The sequence below is a fragment of the Geotrypetes seraphini genome, chromosome 7, assembly GCF_902459505.1.
Source record: "Geotrypetes seraphini chromosome 7, aGeoSer1.1, whole genome shotgun sequence".
NCBI lineage: Eukaryota > Metazoa > Chordata > Amphibia > Gymnophiona > Dermophiidae > Geotrypetes > Geotrypetes seraphini.
In genome coordinates, this window is record NC_047090.1 from 82,108,942 (window position 1) to 82,125,784 (window position 16,843).

A 16,843-nucleotide genomic window follows, 5' to 3' on the forward strand; every position below is an offset into this window, starting at 1 on the left:
CCAAGCTATCTCAATAATGGCCTATGGACTTCTCTTTTAGGAAATAATCCAAACCTTTTTTAAACCCCACTATGCTAACTGATTTCACCACATTGTCCATAAGATTGTAACTTGATTATTTTATTTATTGCCTGCATTATCTGCTAATTCTGTGCGGGGTATAATAAAAACATGCACAATAAAATAAAACAGTTTTGGCAGTTAATACTCAAGAGTTATCAAAATATTTTTGTACTTCATTTTTCTCAGTTCAAATTTTGAATCTGAAGCATTTTAAGATTTTGGTTATTTGAGCATTCTTTGACCATTTGATTTAATAACCACCTGTGTGAGAATATCTGTCTGCTGTCCCTGGATAACAACTGTTACAGTAAATAACTGTGCTCTTTTGGGAAACTTTGGAGTTTGTTTGTTTGTTTGTTTTTTTTTTTGGGGGGGGGAGTCTCCTGCCTCTAGAGTGTTTCCACAACTAATGATAATTTATCCCAGGACAAGCAGGCAGGTATTCTCACTAGTGGGTGATGTCATCAGACAGAGCCCCGATACGGACGTCTCACAAGCACGTGTTGCTTGTAGAAACTTAAAAGTTTCTAGATGCCCGCACCGCGCATGCGCCGGTGCCTTCCCGCCCGGAGATCCGGGCGTGTCTCCTCAGTTCTTTTCTTTCCGCGGAGCTGAGAAGTTCAACTTCATCATGCGCTAGCTGAATTCAGTTAAATTTGCCTTCCTTGTCCGCGTTTTCGCTTTCTTTTCATTAACAGTACATTTCTTTTTCAGTTTTAAAAAGGAAAGATTATTTCCTCCGGCGGGTCGAACGGGCCGGCCACGTGGCTCAGGCCCACAGGCTTCGACCTCGCGGCGGAGATTTTCCGGCCTATGTCCCGGCCAATCACTGGGTTTAAAAAGTGCAGCAAGTGCCAATGTGCGATTTCACTCACGGACCCTCACCGGCGCTGTTTGCAGTGTTTGGGTCCTGACCACATTCCGAAATCGTGCAGGCCTTGCTCTACCCTTACGGCACGCTCATTCAAACGGCGTTGCCTATTGTGGGAATCGATGTTCAAGATGGACGCAGCTAAGGATCCTTCAGCCTCCACTTCATCTGATACCTCCCCGGTTCGGGCGAAACCGGTATCGACCCCTCCTGCATCGAGTGTGGTGAAACCGGCATCGTTCGTCCTGACAACATCCACGAGCTCGACGTCGGTGCCTGCCCCGGTCTCCTCGGTTCAGGTACCTCTTCCTTCCACAGTACCACCAGTGGTCATCAAAGTGCCGAAAGCTACTAAGCAGAAGCACTCGACCTCGAAGGAGCGCGATGACCGTGCAGGAGGACCCCCTTTCGGTGCGGATCCCTCCTTATCGGCTTCGCTACGGTCCATGCTGGAAGCTCAATTCGTTGAGCTCATGCAGACCATCGGACCCGGGCTCATCGCTGCCATACAGGGTGACCTCCCGGTACCGGTCCAAAGGGGCGGTCCGCCCCCTCCCCCTCCTCCACGCCGTTCGACCTCGAAAACCGACGAGGACGAACGGGGGAGGGCGGCGATGCCCATGCGGCAAGCCTCGCTTACCGATATGCCGCCATTAGAGCCCATCACGCCTCCGCGCCAACATGGGACCAGACCTCCGATCGATACTCAAAGCCCTGGGCATAGTCAGGAAGAGTTCTTCCGTACTCCTTACCAGACTTGGGTAGCATCGCAAGAATCCGCATCGCAACCCCAGTTGCGATCCACCGCTTCCAGCCCTATCCACCACTTGGGGACCTCGGGAGACCATGCGATGCACAGACGATCCCGATCCCCGTCCCGCCACCGAGACGGGCACCGATCAAGACACTCATCCTGGCACTCTTCACGCCACTCGGAGGTGTCACCGCAGAAAAAACTGCAACGTATGGGATACTCCTCATCAGAGGTGTCCCCTCCGGAGGGACCGGAGTACGAGGAGACACCCGTACCCGATTCTCCTTGTCACTCCACGATGTCCATGGATCCGGAGGCCTCTTCCTCCTCCAGCCCGTCCCACAGACCGACGCTGGCGGATCAATTGTCTTTCTCATCATTCCTCCGACAAATGGCGGATGATCTGGTTGTGACCCTTGACACGGGCTCCCGATACTCCAAAGAGTATCTGGACACCATGCATTTACCTAACCCTCCAACGGAGTCGCTTCGGCTCCCCCTGCATAAATTGCTGGATCAGACCTTCATGCAGTGTTTCGAAACACCGTACTCCATACCGGCGATCCCCAGCAAACTCGTTGCTCGATACCGCATCGTGCACCATAAAGGGTTTGAGGGCCCTCAACTCTCCCACCAATCCCTACTGGTTGAGTCCTCTCTTAAACGCTCTCATCCCTCTCAGGTCTACGCCTCTGTACCGCCGGGCCGAGAGGGGAGAACGATGGACAAATTTGGTAGGAAATTCTATCAAAACTCCATGATGGCGTCACGGGTGCTGAACTACAATTTCTTTTTCTCTTCCTACCTGGAGTTCTTCTTGCCGGTGCTCCGCAAGTTCACTCCGTTCATAGACACCCAAGCTCGATTCGAGTTCGAGGAAGTGGTAGCCTCCCTCTCCCAATTACGTCTCCAGCTGATGCAATCCTCCTTCGATGCATTCGAACTCTCGGCACGTGCTGCCGCAAGCGCGGTAGCCATGCGTCGCCTGGCATGGCTCCGTACAATCGATATGGATCCCAACCTCCAGGACAGACTCGCCAACGTACCATGTGCGGGAGCTGACCTGTTCGATGAATCTATCGAAACGGTTACCAAGAAGCTGTCGGATCACGAAAAATCTTTTCAATCCATCCTGCGGCCCAAACCCAAACCTCAACAGTCTCGACCTTCCAGGCCACCCCCGATTTACCAGCGGCGTTACATGCCCAGACAAACGCCCGCTGCGAGACAACCTGCGAAGAGACAACCTCCCCAGAAGTCTCAGCAAAAACCTCAGCCACCGGCTGCACCTAAGGCTCCCCAGCCCTTTTGACTCCCCTCCGGGGAGCATAACCGACACTGTTCTGCACCCCTCAGCCTCTCCCATAGGGGGCCGCCTCCATCTTTTTTACCATCGATGGGAGGCCATAACCACGGACCTATGGGTCCTTACCATCATAAGAGAAGGATACTCTCTTCACTTCCACCGGGTCCCCCCGGACCATCCTCCAAGAGAGTATCCTTCAAGCTCGACACAGACCGCCCTTCTTCTTCAGGAAGTCCAAACCTTACTTCAGCTTCGGGCCGTCGAGCCGGTCCCGTCAGACCAGTTGAACCGAGGATTTTACTCCCGGTACTTCCTCGTCCCGAAGAAAACGGGCGACCTGCGACCCATTTTAGACCTTCGGGCCCTCAACAAGTTTCTGGTCAAAGAGAAGTTTCGCATGTTGACTTTGGCTTCTCTATACCCCCTCCTCGAGCAGAACGACTGGTTATGCTCCCTGGATCTCAAGGAGGCCTACACTCACATCCCTATTCACCCGGCCTCCCGAAAGTTCCTCAGATTTCGGGTGGGAAATCTGCACCTACAGTATCGAGTGCTACCATTCGGCCTCTCTTCGTCCCCCAGAGTCTTCACAAAGTGCCTGGTGGTGGTGGCCGCGGCACTCCGAGACAGGGGTCTACAGGTGTTCCCATACCTCGACGACTGGCTCATCAAGGCCCCGTCAGCCCCAGAGGTCACTTCGGTGGTCTTGGCTACAACCTACTTCCTCCAGAATTTGGGCTTCGAGATCAACTTTTCCAAGTCTCATCTACAACCCACCCAGTCCCTCCCCTTCATCGGAGCGGTCCTGGACACCACTCGACTCCGAGCATTCCTGCCTCTGCAACGCATGGAGTCCCTTCTCCATCTCTGCCAGTCGGTGTCTACTCGCCAAACCCTACCGGCGAGACAACTGATGGTGCTCCTGGGCCATATGGCCTCCACAGTACATGTGACACCCTTCGCCAGACTCCATCTCAGGATCCCCCAGTGGACCCTGGCATCACAGTGGAATCAGACGTCCGATCCACTAACCAAACACATCTTAGTCACACCTGCTCTTCGGCAGTCTCTACTTTGGTGGATGACCTCTTCGAATCTATCCAGAGGTTTGCTGTTGCACTCTCCCCCCCATCAGAAAGTTCTCACAACCGATTCGTCGAACTATGCATGGGGGGGCCCACCTGGATGGTCTCCGCACCCAAGGATTCTGGACCAGTGCGGAAAGACTACATCAAATCAATCTACTGGAGCTCAGAGCCATCTTCAATGCGCTCCAAGCTTTCCAACACCTACTTCACAACATGGTGATCCTCATTCGCACAGACAATCAGGCCGCCATGTATTATATCAACAAGCAAGGAGGCACGGGCTCGGCCCTCCTTTGCCAGGAAGCTCTACGAGTCTGGGACTGGGCGGTGCGCCACAACGCCTTCCTCAGAGCTGTCTACATTCAGGGGGAGAACAACGTCTTAGCAGACAAACTAAGCCGTCTGCTACAACCGCACGAATGGACTCTCCATTCCAGCCCCCTTCACCAAATCTTCACGCAGTGGGGGACGCCTCAGATAGACCTCTTTGCGGCTCCCCACAACTCCAAACTGCCTCAGTTTTGCTCCAGGATCTACACTCCTCATCGCCTCGAGGCAGATGCTTTTCTACTGAACTGGGGGAAACGATTTCTATATGCGTTCCCACCATTCCCGCTGATCCAGAAGACTCTGGTCAAGCTGAAACTCGAACGGGCTACCATGATTCTAATAGCTCCTTGGTGGCCCAGACAACCTTGGTTCTCCCTCCTACTTCAACTCAGCAGCAGGGAACCAGTACCACTTCCAGTGTTTCCTTCACTACTTACTCAACATCAAGGATCACTGCTTCATCCCAACCTGCAGTCTCTCCACCTGACAGCTTGGTTCCTCTCAACGTAACCCCTCACCAATTCTCACAAGAAGTGAGGGAGGTCTTGGAAGCTTCCAGGAAGCCCGCCACTCGACAATGCTACTCCCAGAAATGGACTAGATTCTCCTCATGGTGTGTTTCTAAATCAAAGGAACCTCAGCGAGCTTCCTTATCCTCCGTGCTGGACTATCTCCTACACCTATCTCAATCTGGGCTCAAGTCTACATCCATACGAGTCCACCTGAGCGCTATTGCGGCGTTCCACCAGCCCCTACAAGGGAAACCCCTCTCGGCCCATCCGGTGGTCGCCAGATTTATGAAAGGACTCTTCCATGTTAACCCTCCTCTCAAACCACCCCCAGTAGTTTGGGACCTCAATGTAGTCCTTTCCCGTCTCATGAAGCCCCCGTTTGAACCACTCAACAGGGCCCCTCTTAAGTATCTCACCTGGAAGGTGCTTTTTCTTGTAGCCCTTACGTCCGCTCGCAGAGTCAGCGAACTCCAGGCATTGATGGCGGATCCACCATTCACAGTATTCCATCATGACAAGGTGGTCCTCCGCACTCACCCGAAATTCCTGCCTAAGGTGGTCTCCGAATTTCATCTCAACCAATCCATTGTACTTCCAGTATTCTTCCCTAAGCCCCATTCTCACCACGGAGAATCGGCCCTTCACACTCTAGACTGTAAACGTGCTTTGGCTTTCTACCTGGATCGCACCAAGCCACACAGAACCACTCCTCAACTTTTTGTCTCCTTCGATCCTAATAAGTTGGGAAGACCCGTATCAAAGCGCACCATCTCTAACTGGATGGCGGCTTGTATCTCTTTCTGCTATGCCCAGGCTGGATTATCACTTCCTTGTAAGGTCACAGCCCATAAGGTCAGAGCAATGGCAGCCTCAGTAGCATTCCTCAGATCAACACCAATCGAGGAAATTTGTAAGGCTGCCACCTGGTCCTCGGTTCACACATTCACCTCACATTATTGTCTGGATACTCTCTCCAGACGGGATGGACAGTTTGGCCAAACAGTATTGAAAAATTTATTCTCTTAAGTCGCCAACTCCCCCTCCATCCCACTGAGGTTAGCTTGGAGGTCACCCACTAGTGAGAATACCTGCCTGCTTGTCCTGGGATAAAGCAATGTTACTTACCGTAACAGTTGTTATCCAGGGACAGCAGGCAGCTATTCTCACGTCCCACCCACCTCCCCTGGGTTGGCTTCTCAGGCTAGCTACCTGAACTGAGGAGACACGCCCGGATCTCCGGGCGGGAAGGCACCGGCGCATGCGCGGTGCAGGCATCTAGAAACTTTTAAGTTTCTACAAGCAACACGTGCTTGTGAGACGTCCGTACCGGGGCTCTGTCTGATGACATCACCCACTAGTGAGAATAGCTGCCTGCTGTCCCTGGATAACAACTGTTACTGTAAGTAACATTGCTTTTTCCTTCAGTTCTGATAGGGTTAATTTAGTACAATTTTTGAGTAAGTGAAACTTTATTTTATTTGGTTTAAGGTCATATTGCTGGGATCATCGACCAGTGCAAAACAGCCCAACAATCAGGCCCTCAGAGTCTTCCCCCTGCACAATATGTTTAGAATTTGTTGAACATCTTCCATCTTATAACATATTGCAAAGTCCCTGTTGTAAAACTGCTTGGTTTCATCGGCAATGCTTACAGGTAAGGACATATATAGTTTTGTATTAGTTTGCAGTCTGAATTTAACCTTAGAAACTGCAATTTGGTTTCATAAAATGCAAGCAGAATTTAAAGCTTTTGAATGTTCTCCATTAACAAGCAAGATGAAATCAGCCATTCTAGTGGATGATATCATAAGCTTTTCCCAAGCTCTGAGATTGTCTTCTCAGCATGCTTGGGAGTTCCCAGGTGTACATTTGCCTCTGTGGTTCCTCAGTATTTTGACTGAACTTTACAACAGGCACTTTTTTTTGTGTATGCTTTTTTATCCTTATTCCTTCCTTCAGCACCAAGGCCTACCTAAACAGGAAGGTAAGGAGAGAAGCTCTAAAAGGACCTCCCAGGGCCCTGTAGAGTAATGGAATGGTAGGAAAAAACTACAGAAAATCATGCCTATTTCTTCTCCAGCACTAAGTGGTAATCCCGCTTAACTGTCTTGCTACTCCTTGATATAATATAGACTACCAAGTGTCACTAGTGCCAAAGAACATGGTATCACTGGGCCAGATAGGAAGAATGTTAATACCAAAGTGTGCTCTTTTATTGTTTAGTTTCTCCCAAAATATGCAGGGATGCTGTCGAGACTCCTGGTATACTGTCTTGCCAGAAAGAACATCAGACACACCACTCAGCTAACCTGGTGGCATTAAGCTTTCGTAGAACTGGAGTCTGATGGTTAATCCTGGGGTCCTCATACAAGCAGACTTCAACTCACCCTACTCGCTTGTGATTCTTTATCATTTAACAGTTGTAAAGACCTGCCTCCAGTTAGGCTGGAAGACCTGATAAAAATATTTCACTATTTCATTTGATCTGGACCACCAAACCCGTAACCTGTTCTAAGCTTGTTGGGGAGGACAGGGTATAAAACGAACATATAAATAAATAAATCAGTCCTGTGATAAGCAAGCCTACGTTGCTGATCGCTGCAGTAAAGATAATTAGGCATAATGATATAATAACCCATCTTAGCCCTTTAAAAAGCTACAATACAGCTTTATTGAAGTAAACAACATGCCCCACAATTAAATGGGCTTTTCTTGTACAATTGCACTTTAATTTGGGACCAGTGGGTTAATTCTGTCCACCCGCCAGGACTTTGTAAGAAGCCTCATATTCCAGAGACTTAAACTCCACCCCTTTCACTTCAGCACTGATCCCTCAGAAATCAGGAGTTTTCCTTCCTACAAGTCAGGCTGTAGGAGCTTGTCTTTTCTGCTTGTGGTTTGTTTGTTTTTTCTTTAAAGTTCAGTCTTTTCGTTTGTGGTTTTCACCCTTGTGCTGCAAAGGTTCCCTGCAGTGACAGCTCTAATTGTGGGAGATCGCAGACCTTTGGAAAAGTCTGCTTCCAGGGGGTTGGATGCTCAACAAGATAGTTGAAACGTCAGCTCAAATTTGTATTCCTTCAATGGTGTTGACGTTTCAACAGTCTTGTTGAGCCAATCCTGTTTATCTCAGTCCTTTGTGTATCCCCAGAAGAAGCCGATTCAAGTGTGGTGAAATGGGCACCATCTGGATTGGATTGAGGGACTTATTTTGAGATAAGTTTGGTGGCTCTTTATTTTCATGTCAGCAGTTATTATCCAATATTCAATGTACATCTGATCATATTCCAGAAAAATTTATTCACGATTTCTAGTACAACTTCATTCACTACATATATAAAACTTTAATGAATGTACTGTAGTGTCTGAAGATATCACTTTTCAAAGTATTTAAAATTATTAAAAAATTATAAACATACACAAAATAGGGTGTTTGATAGTATGAGAGCTTTTTTGTAGGATCTGTGATTGGAATCTTATGTCCCAGACTTGAATCTTTCAGTATTCTGTCAGTTTCTGAGCAGGTTTCTGAGATCCTTTTTCCTCTCATATTTAGGTAAACACCTTTCATTTGTTATTGGAAGTCATAGTTTTATCTGAACTTGGGCTATTAGTTTGATTTTCCAATCCATCTCATTTGTTGGGTAGTGCATTCCACAAGGTTCCAGTATATCTCCCTTGCTTTTCAATGTCTACCTTGCTTTCCTAGGAGAACAACTCAATAGACTAAATGTCTCCCATTACAGCTACACTGACGACATTACAATCATTCTCCCTGTCACATGCCTAATTCTCTCAAAAATACACAGAAAAGACACCATCCTGTCTACAATAGAAAATTGGATGACCGGAAGGAAGTGACGTCATTGTAACGAATGGCTGCTTAGAGCTGGAGCTCCATCGGGGCTTGTGTGAATTGTTGTGATTCCTGTGTTTGGGGAACTTTGCGATTGTGAAACTATGGCAACACGAAAACGGCTTGAAAAATTTAAATATTTTGGTGAGGCTGACGACAAATCAAGTTCAGAAGGGCCTGGAGAGACAGTGGACAAGAGAAAGATGGAGGGGCAGTCGGCTCAGTCGGAGTTGGAAAATGAAGGCATTCCTGACCAATTGGTAGAGGACGGAGAGTTGTCCAGGAAATCTATGCACACGTGGTTTCAGGAGCTGAAAGCTGAGATGGTTGGGGTCCATGTTGATGTCAAGGCGGCTCTAGCGGAGCTCCGATCCAAGGTCAGTGATTTGGGGTCACGGGTTTCTACCTTGGAGAATCACGTGGTGACACTTTCTACTTCGGTGTCGGGCATTAACGAATCCATGGATTGCCTTTCCACTGAGCTGCAGGATCTTCAGAATCAGGTGGAGGATCTTGAAAATTAATCCTGACATTGTAATTCACGCTTTAAGGGAATCCCTGAAGTGGAGGCTCATCGGGATTGTAAAGTAGTGGTGCGGGACTTTTGTGAACAATTGCTGCGGGCTGATGGAGCGAATGTGCCGGATTCTATCATCTTATTGTGGGCGCATCACAGCCTGGGGCCTTCTCGTGGGATATTAGAAACATAGAAAAATGACAGCAGAAAAGGGCCATAGCCCATCAAGTCTGCCCACACTAAAGATCCCCTTCCCTAAATTTATCCTCCCAGATATCCTATATCTCGTCAAGTCTGCCTATTCTGATGATCCTCCCCCCACTTTTACCCTCTTAGAGATCCCACATGCGCATCCCATTTATTCTTAAAATCTGGCACGCTGCTGGCCTTGACCACCTGCACAGGAAGTCTATTCCAATGATCAACCACTCTTTCGGTGAAGAAATACTTCCTGATGTCACCATGAAATTTCCTGCCTCTGATTTTTAGCGGATGCCCTCTTGTGGCTGAGGGTCCTTTAAGAAAGAAAATATCTTCTTCCTTCTCGATACGACCGGTGATATACTTAAACGTCTCAATCATGTCTCCCCTGTCCCTACGTTCTTCGAGAGAGTACAGCCGCAATTTATTCAGCCTCTCCTCGTATGAGAGATCCTTGAGACCTGAGACCATCTTGGTGGCCATACGCTGAACCAACTCGACTCTCATCTTTACGGTAGTGTGGCCTCCAAAATTGCACACAGTATTCCAGATGAGGTCTCACCATGGTTCTGTACAATGGCATTATGACTTCGGACTTCCGGCTGACGAAACTTCTACGGATACATCCCAACATTTGTCTAGCTTTAGATGAAGCCTTTTCCACTTGATTGGCAGCTTTCAGGTCTTCACTAATGATTACTCCTAAATCGCGCTCTGCTGCGGTCCTAGCTTAGGTCTCACCATTTAGGGTGTAATTCCTGCACGGATTTCTGCTGTCAAGGTGCATGACCTTACATTTCTTAGCGTTGAAGCTAAGTTGCCAAGTCTAGGACCAACGTTCCAACAAGAGTAGGTCTTGTGTCATACCGTCGGGCAAAGTGCTATTACCTACTATGTTACACAATTTGGCGACATCGGCAAATAATGTTATTTTACCTTGAAGCCCCTGAGTCAGGTCTCCTACAAATATGTTGAAAAGGATCGGGCTCAAGACCGAGCCCTGCGGCACTCCACTGGCTACCTCCAACGTTTTGGAGAGGGTCCTGTTAACCACCACCCTCTGAAGTCTACCACTTAGCCAATCGTTGACCCAAGTAGTTAGTGTTTCTCCTAATCCCACCGATTTCATCTTGCTTAATAACCTACGGTGTGGAACGCTATCAAAAGCTTTACTGAAATCCAAGTACATGACGTCTAAGGACTCTCCCAAATCCAGTTTTCTGGTGACCCAGTCAAAGAAACTAATTAAATTGGATTGGCAGGACCTACCCTGGTAAATCCATGTTGGTGGGGATCCTGTAGATTCTCTTTGCTCAGGATCGTATCTAATTCATGTTTAATTAGTGTTTCCATGAGTTTACTCACTATCGATGTGAGACTCACCGATCTGTAATTCGCAGCTTCTGTCCTGCAACCCTTTTTGTGCAGTGGGGTGACATTGGCCGTTTTCCAGTCTAAGGGTACTCTTCCCGTACTTAGGAAGAGATTGAAGAGCATGGATAACGATTCTGCTAGGACATCACACAACTCTCTGAGCACCCTGGGGTGTAGATTGTCCGGTCCCATGGCCTTGTTCACCTTGAGTCTTGATAATTGCGTGCTTTGGGGATTTTACCCTGAAGGAGCGCATTCTGCTAGCAGCGAGGCGACTTTTCGTTGGAAAGACCTTGGTGTGGGAATCTTTCAGGATCTGGCTTGGTCCACACCGTAGAAACGAAGAACGTTTAAGGAAGTTACTCATGCTTTGCTAGCAGGGTGGTTATAAATATCGTATATTCCCAAAGAAATTGGTGACTGTTTACCACAGCCAACTGTTCGCAGCCGCAGTAGCCATACGAGTCCATCTGGAAATGGACACCTATAAGGCAGGATTGACTCCACTTGCTACAGATGGTTAATATAAAAAGATGATCTGAAAGACAAAAAGACATTTATCCCCTCAAAATAATGGAGAATAACTCTCCTCATGACCAGTAACACAAAGATTTCCCATTTTCTTTATGCCTCTGGTCGCCAGAACAAAAATGTGGTCAGAGATGCAAAACTCAGCAGTGACCTCCAGATACTGCAACAAAAACCTTCACATGTCCAAGGACCACAAAACCCCGGTCCTGCTCCCTCGAACCAAAGGAAACAAAAGCATGAAACCATCCTTCCCGATTCACATGGAAGCGGAAACTTAAGAACATAAGAATTGCCGCTGCTGGGTCAGACCAGTGATCCATTGTGCCCAGCAGTCCGCTCACACGGTGGCCCTTAGGTCAAAGACCGATGCCCTAACTGAGACTAGCCTTACCTGCATACTTTCTGGTTCAGCAGGAACTTGTCTAATTTTGTCTTGAATCCCTGGAGGATGTTTTCCCCTATAACAGCCTCCAGAAGAGCGTTCCAATTTTCTACCACTCTCTGGGTGAAGAAGAACTTCCTTACAGAATCTATCCCCTTTTAACTTTAGAGAGTGCCCTCTCGTTCTCTCTACCTTGGAGAGGGTGAATAACCTATCTTTATCTACCAAGTCTATTCCCTTCATTATCTTGAATGTTTCGATCATGTCCCCTCTCAGTCTCCTCTTTTCAAGGGAGAATAGGCCGTTTCTCTAATCTCTCACTCCTCCAGCTCCTTAACCATTTTAGTCGCTCTTTTCTGGATCCTTTCGAATAGTACTGTGTTCTTCTTCATATACAGCGACCAGTGCTGGACGCAGTATTCCAGGTGAGGGCGTACCATGGACCGGTACAGCGGCATGATAACCTTCTCCGATCTGTTCGTGATCCCCTTCTATTCACCCTTTTTCCCAACGCTGCGCATAGCACGGACAGCTTCATTGACTTGTCGACCATTAGTCCCAAGTCTCTTTCTTGGAGGGGTCTCTCCAAGTACTGCAACGGACATCCTGTGTTCGTATATAAGATTTTTGTTACCGACATGCATTATCTTATACTTATCCATGTTTTTAAACCTCATTTAAAACACTTTTGGAAGAAAGGAAGGAACAGTACGTAACAGCACCGCAGAATCCATAATACACAGAAAAGGATCCCTGCAGTAGAAGGCCTGAAGCACTGAAACCCTATGGGTAGAGGTAATCACCACCAGGAAAACCATCTTGATCGTGAAATCCATCAGAGACGCCTGCTTGAGAGGCTCATACGGCGGACGAGCCAGAGAGTAGAGAAACAGCTTAAGGTTCCAGGTCGGACAGAAGAAGCACAAGGGAAGCGTAAGCCTTAGAGCGTCCCTTAGTAAACTAGCTTAATCTGGATAAGCTGCCAAGGAGCCCTTCAAAGGAAAGACTGGCAATTCGCACTCTTAGAGTTATGAAGTTTATTGAAGAATTTTGTTTTCTCAGTGTTCAGTTTTAATTTGAAGTGGGTCATCCAATTTTCTTTTTTCTTAAATTTTTTATTGAATTTTGTAAAAAAGTACAAAACAGCAGAAAATGGATACCAGCACAATCATAAATGCAAAATGCAACAATAATACAATACAATCTCCCAACCGGAAGTGCACAAAAACCATCACAACTACAATGCCTGATACCCAATCTCAAATAGCACACAACAACCCTCCCTAAACCCCATGAACAAGACCACTCTGACAGGTAACCACCCCAACAGTACAAACCATCCCCTAACCCCCATCCCCCCTGATAAACTGAAGTCAGCGACTGCACTTTTTCCATAATCATCGACCAAGTCCGGATGTGAGAAGCATAATATCCATGACTCTTTGCTATTGAAAGTTACATAGCGCTCAGTCTGAAGCTTCAAAGTCCAATCCAATAGAGTAGGCAGCACATCCTGCCACCAATGGTTAGCAATCAAGCATATAGCTGCAGCCAAACCCCATCAGCAAAGCTTAGTTTGCCATGTATGTAAGCACACATTATAAAGTCCCAACAAACAGCCCTGAGGGGTAAATGGTAGAAGAATTTGCAACAGTTGAGACAAACATCTCACCACTGTTTTCCAAAAAGGTTTCAAGGCCGTATACTCCCACCAAATATGCAGAAATGTACCAGACCCCGCCGCACTTCTTCAACAGGTAGAAGCCCCAGGATACATCTTGTGCAAGCACACAGGAATAAAGTACCACCTAGTAAACACCTTGTAAGCATTTTCCTGAATAAGTACACATGACGAGGCCTTACATACTTCAATACACATCTGGGACTACTCCTTATCTGTAAAATGACACACCAGATCAGTTTCCCCAAGCCCTTTGATATGTAAGATGAAAAGGAGTAGAACCTCTAAAATATTGTTAGAGGGCCGAGACTGGCTTAGGTAAACCCTGAAGCGTGACTCACAACTGTTCAAAATGTTCAGAAGATCGCTGGGTCCCCTTATCCCAAACCTGAGAACAGATAAAATGGCAGATTTGCGAGTAGGCCAAAAAGTCCCCCCGAGGAAGAGCACAACTTGTCTGAAAAGCTTCAAAGGACACCAGGATCCCCCTATGCAGAACATCCCTAAAAGTAGATAAACCATATTGTGCCCAACACTCAAAAGTGCGACTCTCCTGACTCACAGGAAACTGGTTCATCTCATATAGAACCCAAAGTAGAGGGGACCAACCCCTCTCCCCAGCGCCATCGCATCTCACACTACAACTGTAAGAGATGTTTAAAAAATGGATTTGTCTGACCCTCCAATGAGACATGCTCAGGGGAAGATGATCATAGCCAAAACTTCAATCAATGAGATCACACAAAATGCTGCTCCATCCGAACACTTAATTTAGTTTCTGCTATCTCCCAATCCAACAAAAACCACAGCTGTGCCACCCTATAATACTGAAACAAATTGGGCAGAGTTCTTCCCCCACTCAACAGAGCAGACCACAAACTATGTCAAGAAAGACGCGGAGGTTTCCCCTGCCAAATAAATTTAAAAACAAGGCATGCAATTGTTTCAATACTGAATAGGGGACAAGAAAAAGTAAATGGGGCAGAACATTCATTTTTATAACAGCTATTCTGCCCCACCAAAACAACCACAACCCATGCAACCTCTGAAGATCTCCTCGAATCTGTTGAACAATTTTAGCATAATTGAAATCATACAATTGAGATAAATCACTAGACAAACAAATCCCTAAGTACCTAATAGTCTCCGAAGCCCACTTAAAGAGATACCACGCAGATAGCCGGCGAACAACATCCTCATCCAAGGTGACCCCTAACAACTCAGATTTATCCATGTTCACGGTGAACCTAGACAGCCCCCCAAACTTCAGAAAAAAGCTCAAATAGAATAGGTAGGGAGACTTCTGGATCCCGCAGATACAGTAAAACATCATCAGCAAACATCATCAGCCTCTTCATGTATAGAATCCCGGGCTGTCTTGGCACAAATGGATACCACTTTTGGGTTCACCTTGCTACTGCCCTAGACTCGGGGGACTGCTTTGGTACGTCCCACTTTTCAAACCTACTGTACCCTTTGCACTGGAAGGAAAGATTACCGTATTTTCGCGGATATAACGCGCGCGTTATACGTGATTTTACGTACCGCGCATACCCCTCGCGCGTTATATGCCTGAGCGCGGTATACAAAAGTTTTTAAACATAGTTCCCACCCCGCCCGACTCACCCCCCCAGCAGGACCGCTCGCACCCCCACCCCGAACGACCGCTCGCACGCGCTCCCACCCGCACCCGCATCCACGATCGGAGCAAGAGGGAGCCCAAGCCCTCTTGCCCAGCCGACTCCCCGACGTCCGATACATCCCCCCCCCGGCAGGACCACTCGCACCCTCACCCCGAAGGACCGCCGACTCCCCAACAATATCGGGCCAGGAGGGAGCCCAAGCCCTCCTGGCCACGGCGACCCCCTAACCCCACCCCGCACTACATTACGGGCAGGAGGGATCCCAGGCCCTCCTGCCCTCGACGCAAACCCCCTCCCCCCAACGACCGCCCCCCCCCCCAAGAACCTCCGCCCGTCCCCCAGCCGACCCGCGACCCCCCTGGCCGACCCCCACGACACCCCCACCCGCCTTCCCCGTACCTTTGTGTAGTTGGGCCAGAAGGGAGCCCAAACCCTCCTGGCCACGGCGACCCCCTAACCCCACCCCGCACTACATTACGGGCAGGAGGGATCCCAGGCCCTCCTGCCCTCGACGCAAACCCCCCTCCCCCCCAGCCGACCCGCGACCCCCCTGGCCGACCCCCACGACCCCCCCACCCCCCTTCCCCGTACCTTTGGAAGTTGGCCGGACAGACGGGAGCCAAACCCGCCTGTCCGGCAGGCAGCCAACGAAGGAATGAGGCCGGATTGGCCCATCCGTCCTAAAGCTCCGCCTACTGGTGGGGCCTAAGGCGCGTGGGCCAATCAGAATAGGCCCTGGAGCCTTAGGTCCCACCTGGGGGCGCGGCCTGAGGCACATGGGCCAAACCCGACCATGTGTCTCAGGCCGCGCCCCCAGGTGGGACCTAAGGCTCCAGGGCCTATTCTGATTGGCCCACGCGCCTTAGGCCCCACCAGTAGGCGGAGCTTTAGGACGGATGGGCCAATCCGGCCTCATTCCTTCGTTGGCTGCCTGCCGGACAGGCGGGTTTGGCTCCCGTCTGTCCGGCCAACTTCCAAAGGTACGGGGAAGGGGGGTGGGGGGGTCGTGGGGGTCGGCCAGGGGGGTCGCGGGTCGGCTGGGGGGAGGGGGGTTTGCGTCGAGGGCAGGAGGGCCTGGGATCCCTCCTGCCCGTAATGTAGTGCGGGGTGGGGTTAGGGGGTCGCCGTGGCCAGGAGGGTTTGGGCTCCCTTCTGGCCCAACTACACAAAGGTACGGGGAAGGCGGGTGGGGGTGTCGTGGGGGTCGGCCAGGGGGGTCGCGGGTCGGCTGGGGGACGGGCGGAGGTTCTTGGGGGGGGGCGGTCGTTGGGGGGAGGGGGTTTGCGTCGAGGGCAGGAGGGCCTGGGATCCCTCCTGCCCGTAATGTAGTGCGGGGTGGGGTTAGGGGGTCGCCGTGGCCAGGAGGGTTTGGGCTCCCTCCTGGCCCGATATTGTTGGGGAGTCGGCGGTCCTTCGGGGTGAGGGTGCGAGTGGTCCTGCCGGGGGGGGGGGATGTATCGGACGTCGGGGGGGGGCATCAGGCTTTCAGGATAGGGACAGACCTTCAAGGGGGGACAGGACTTCAAGGGAGGACAGTGCACGGAAGTCAGGGGGGGTGAACGGAGAGTCGGGACAGCGCACGGAAAGTCAGGGCGGGCGAAAGGAGAGTCGGGCAGCATGCGCGTTATATGCCTGAGCGCGGTATAGAAAAGTTTTTGTACATATCATCGTGATTTCTGCGCGCTATACCCCTGTGCGCGTTTTACAATGGTGCGCGTTATATCCGCGAAAATACGG

At 49.5% G+C, this 16,843-nt stretch overlaps 1 protein-coding gene across 2 annotated transcripts in view; it reads left to right on the forward strand.

Moving 5' to 3' along the window:
- The window catches only part of G2E3 (G2/M-phase specific E3 ubiquitin protein ligase), a 176,097-nt gene that overhangs the window by 41,517 nt on the left and 117,737 nt on the right, over positions 1 to 16,843 (forward strand). For both annotated transcript variants that reach the window (XM_033953452.1, XM_033953451.1), the window contains exon 6: positions 6,413 to 6,578. In XM_033953452.1, the coding sequence (XP_033809343.1) occupies positions 6,413 to 6,578 (166 nt within the window). The remainder of the gene's footprint in view (positions 1 to 6,412; positions 6,579 to 16,843) is intronic.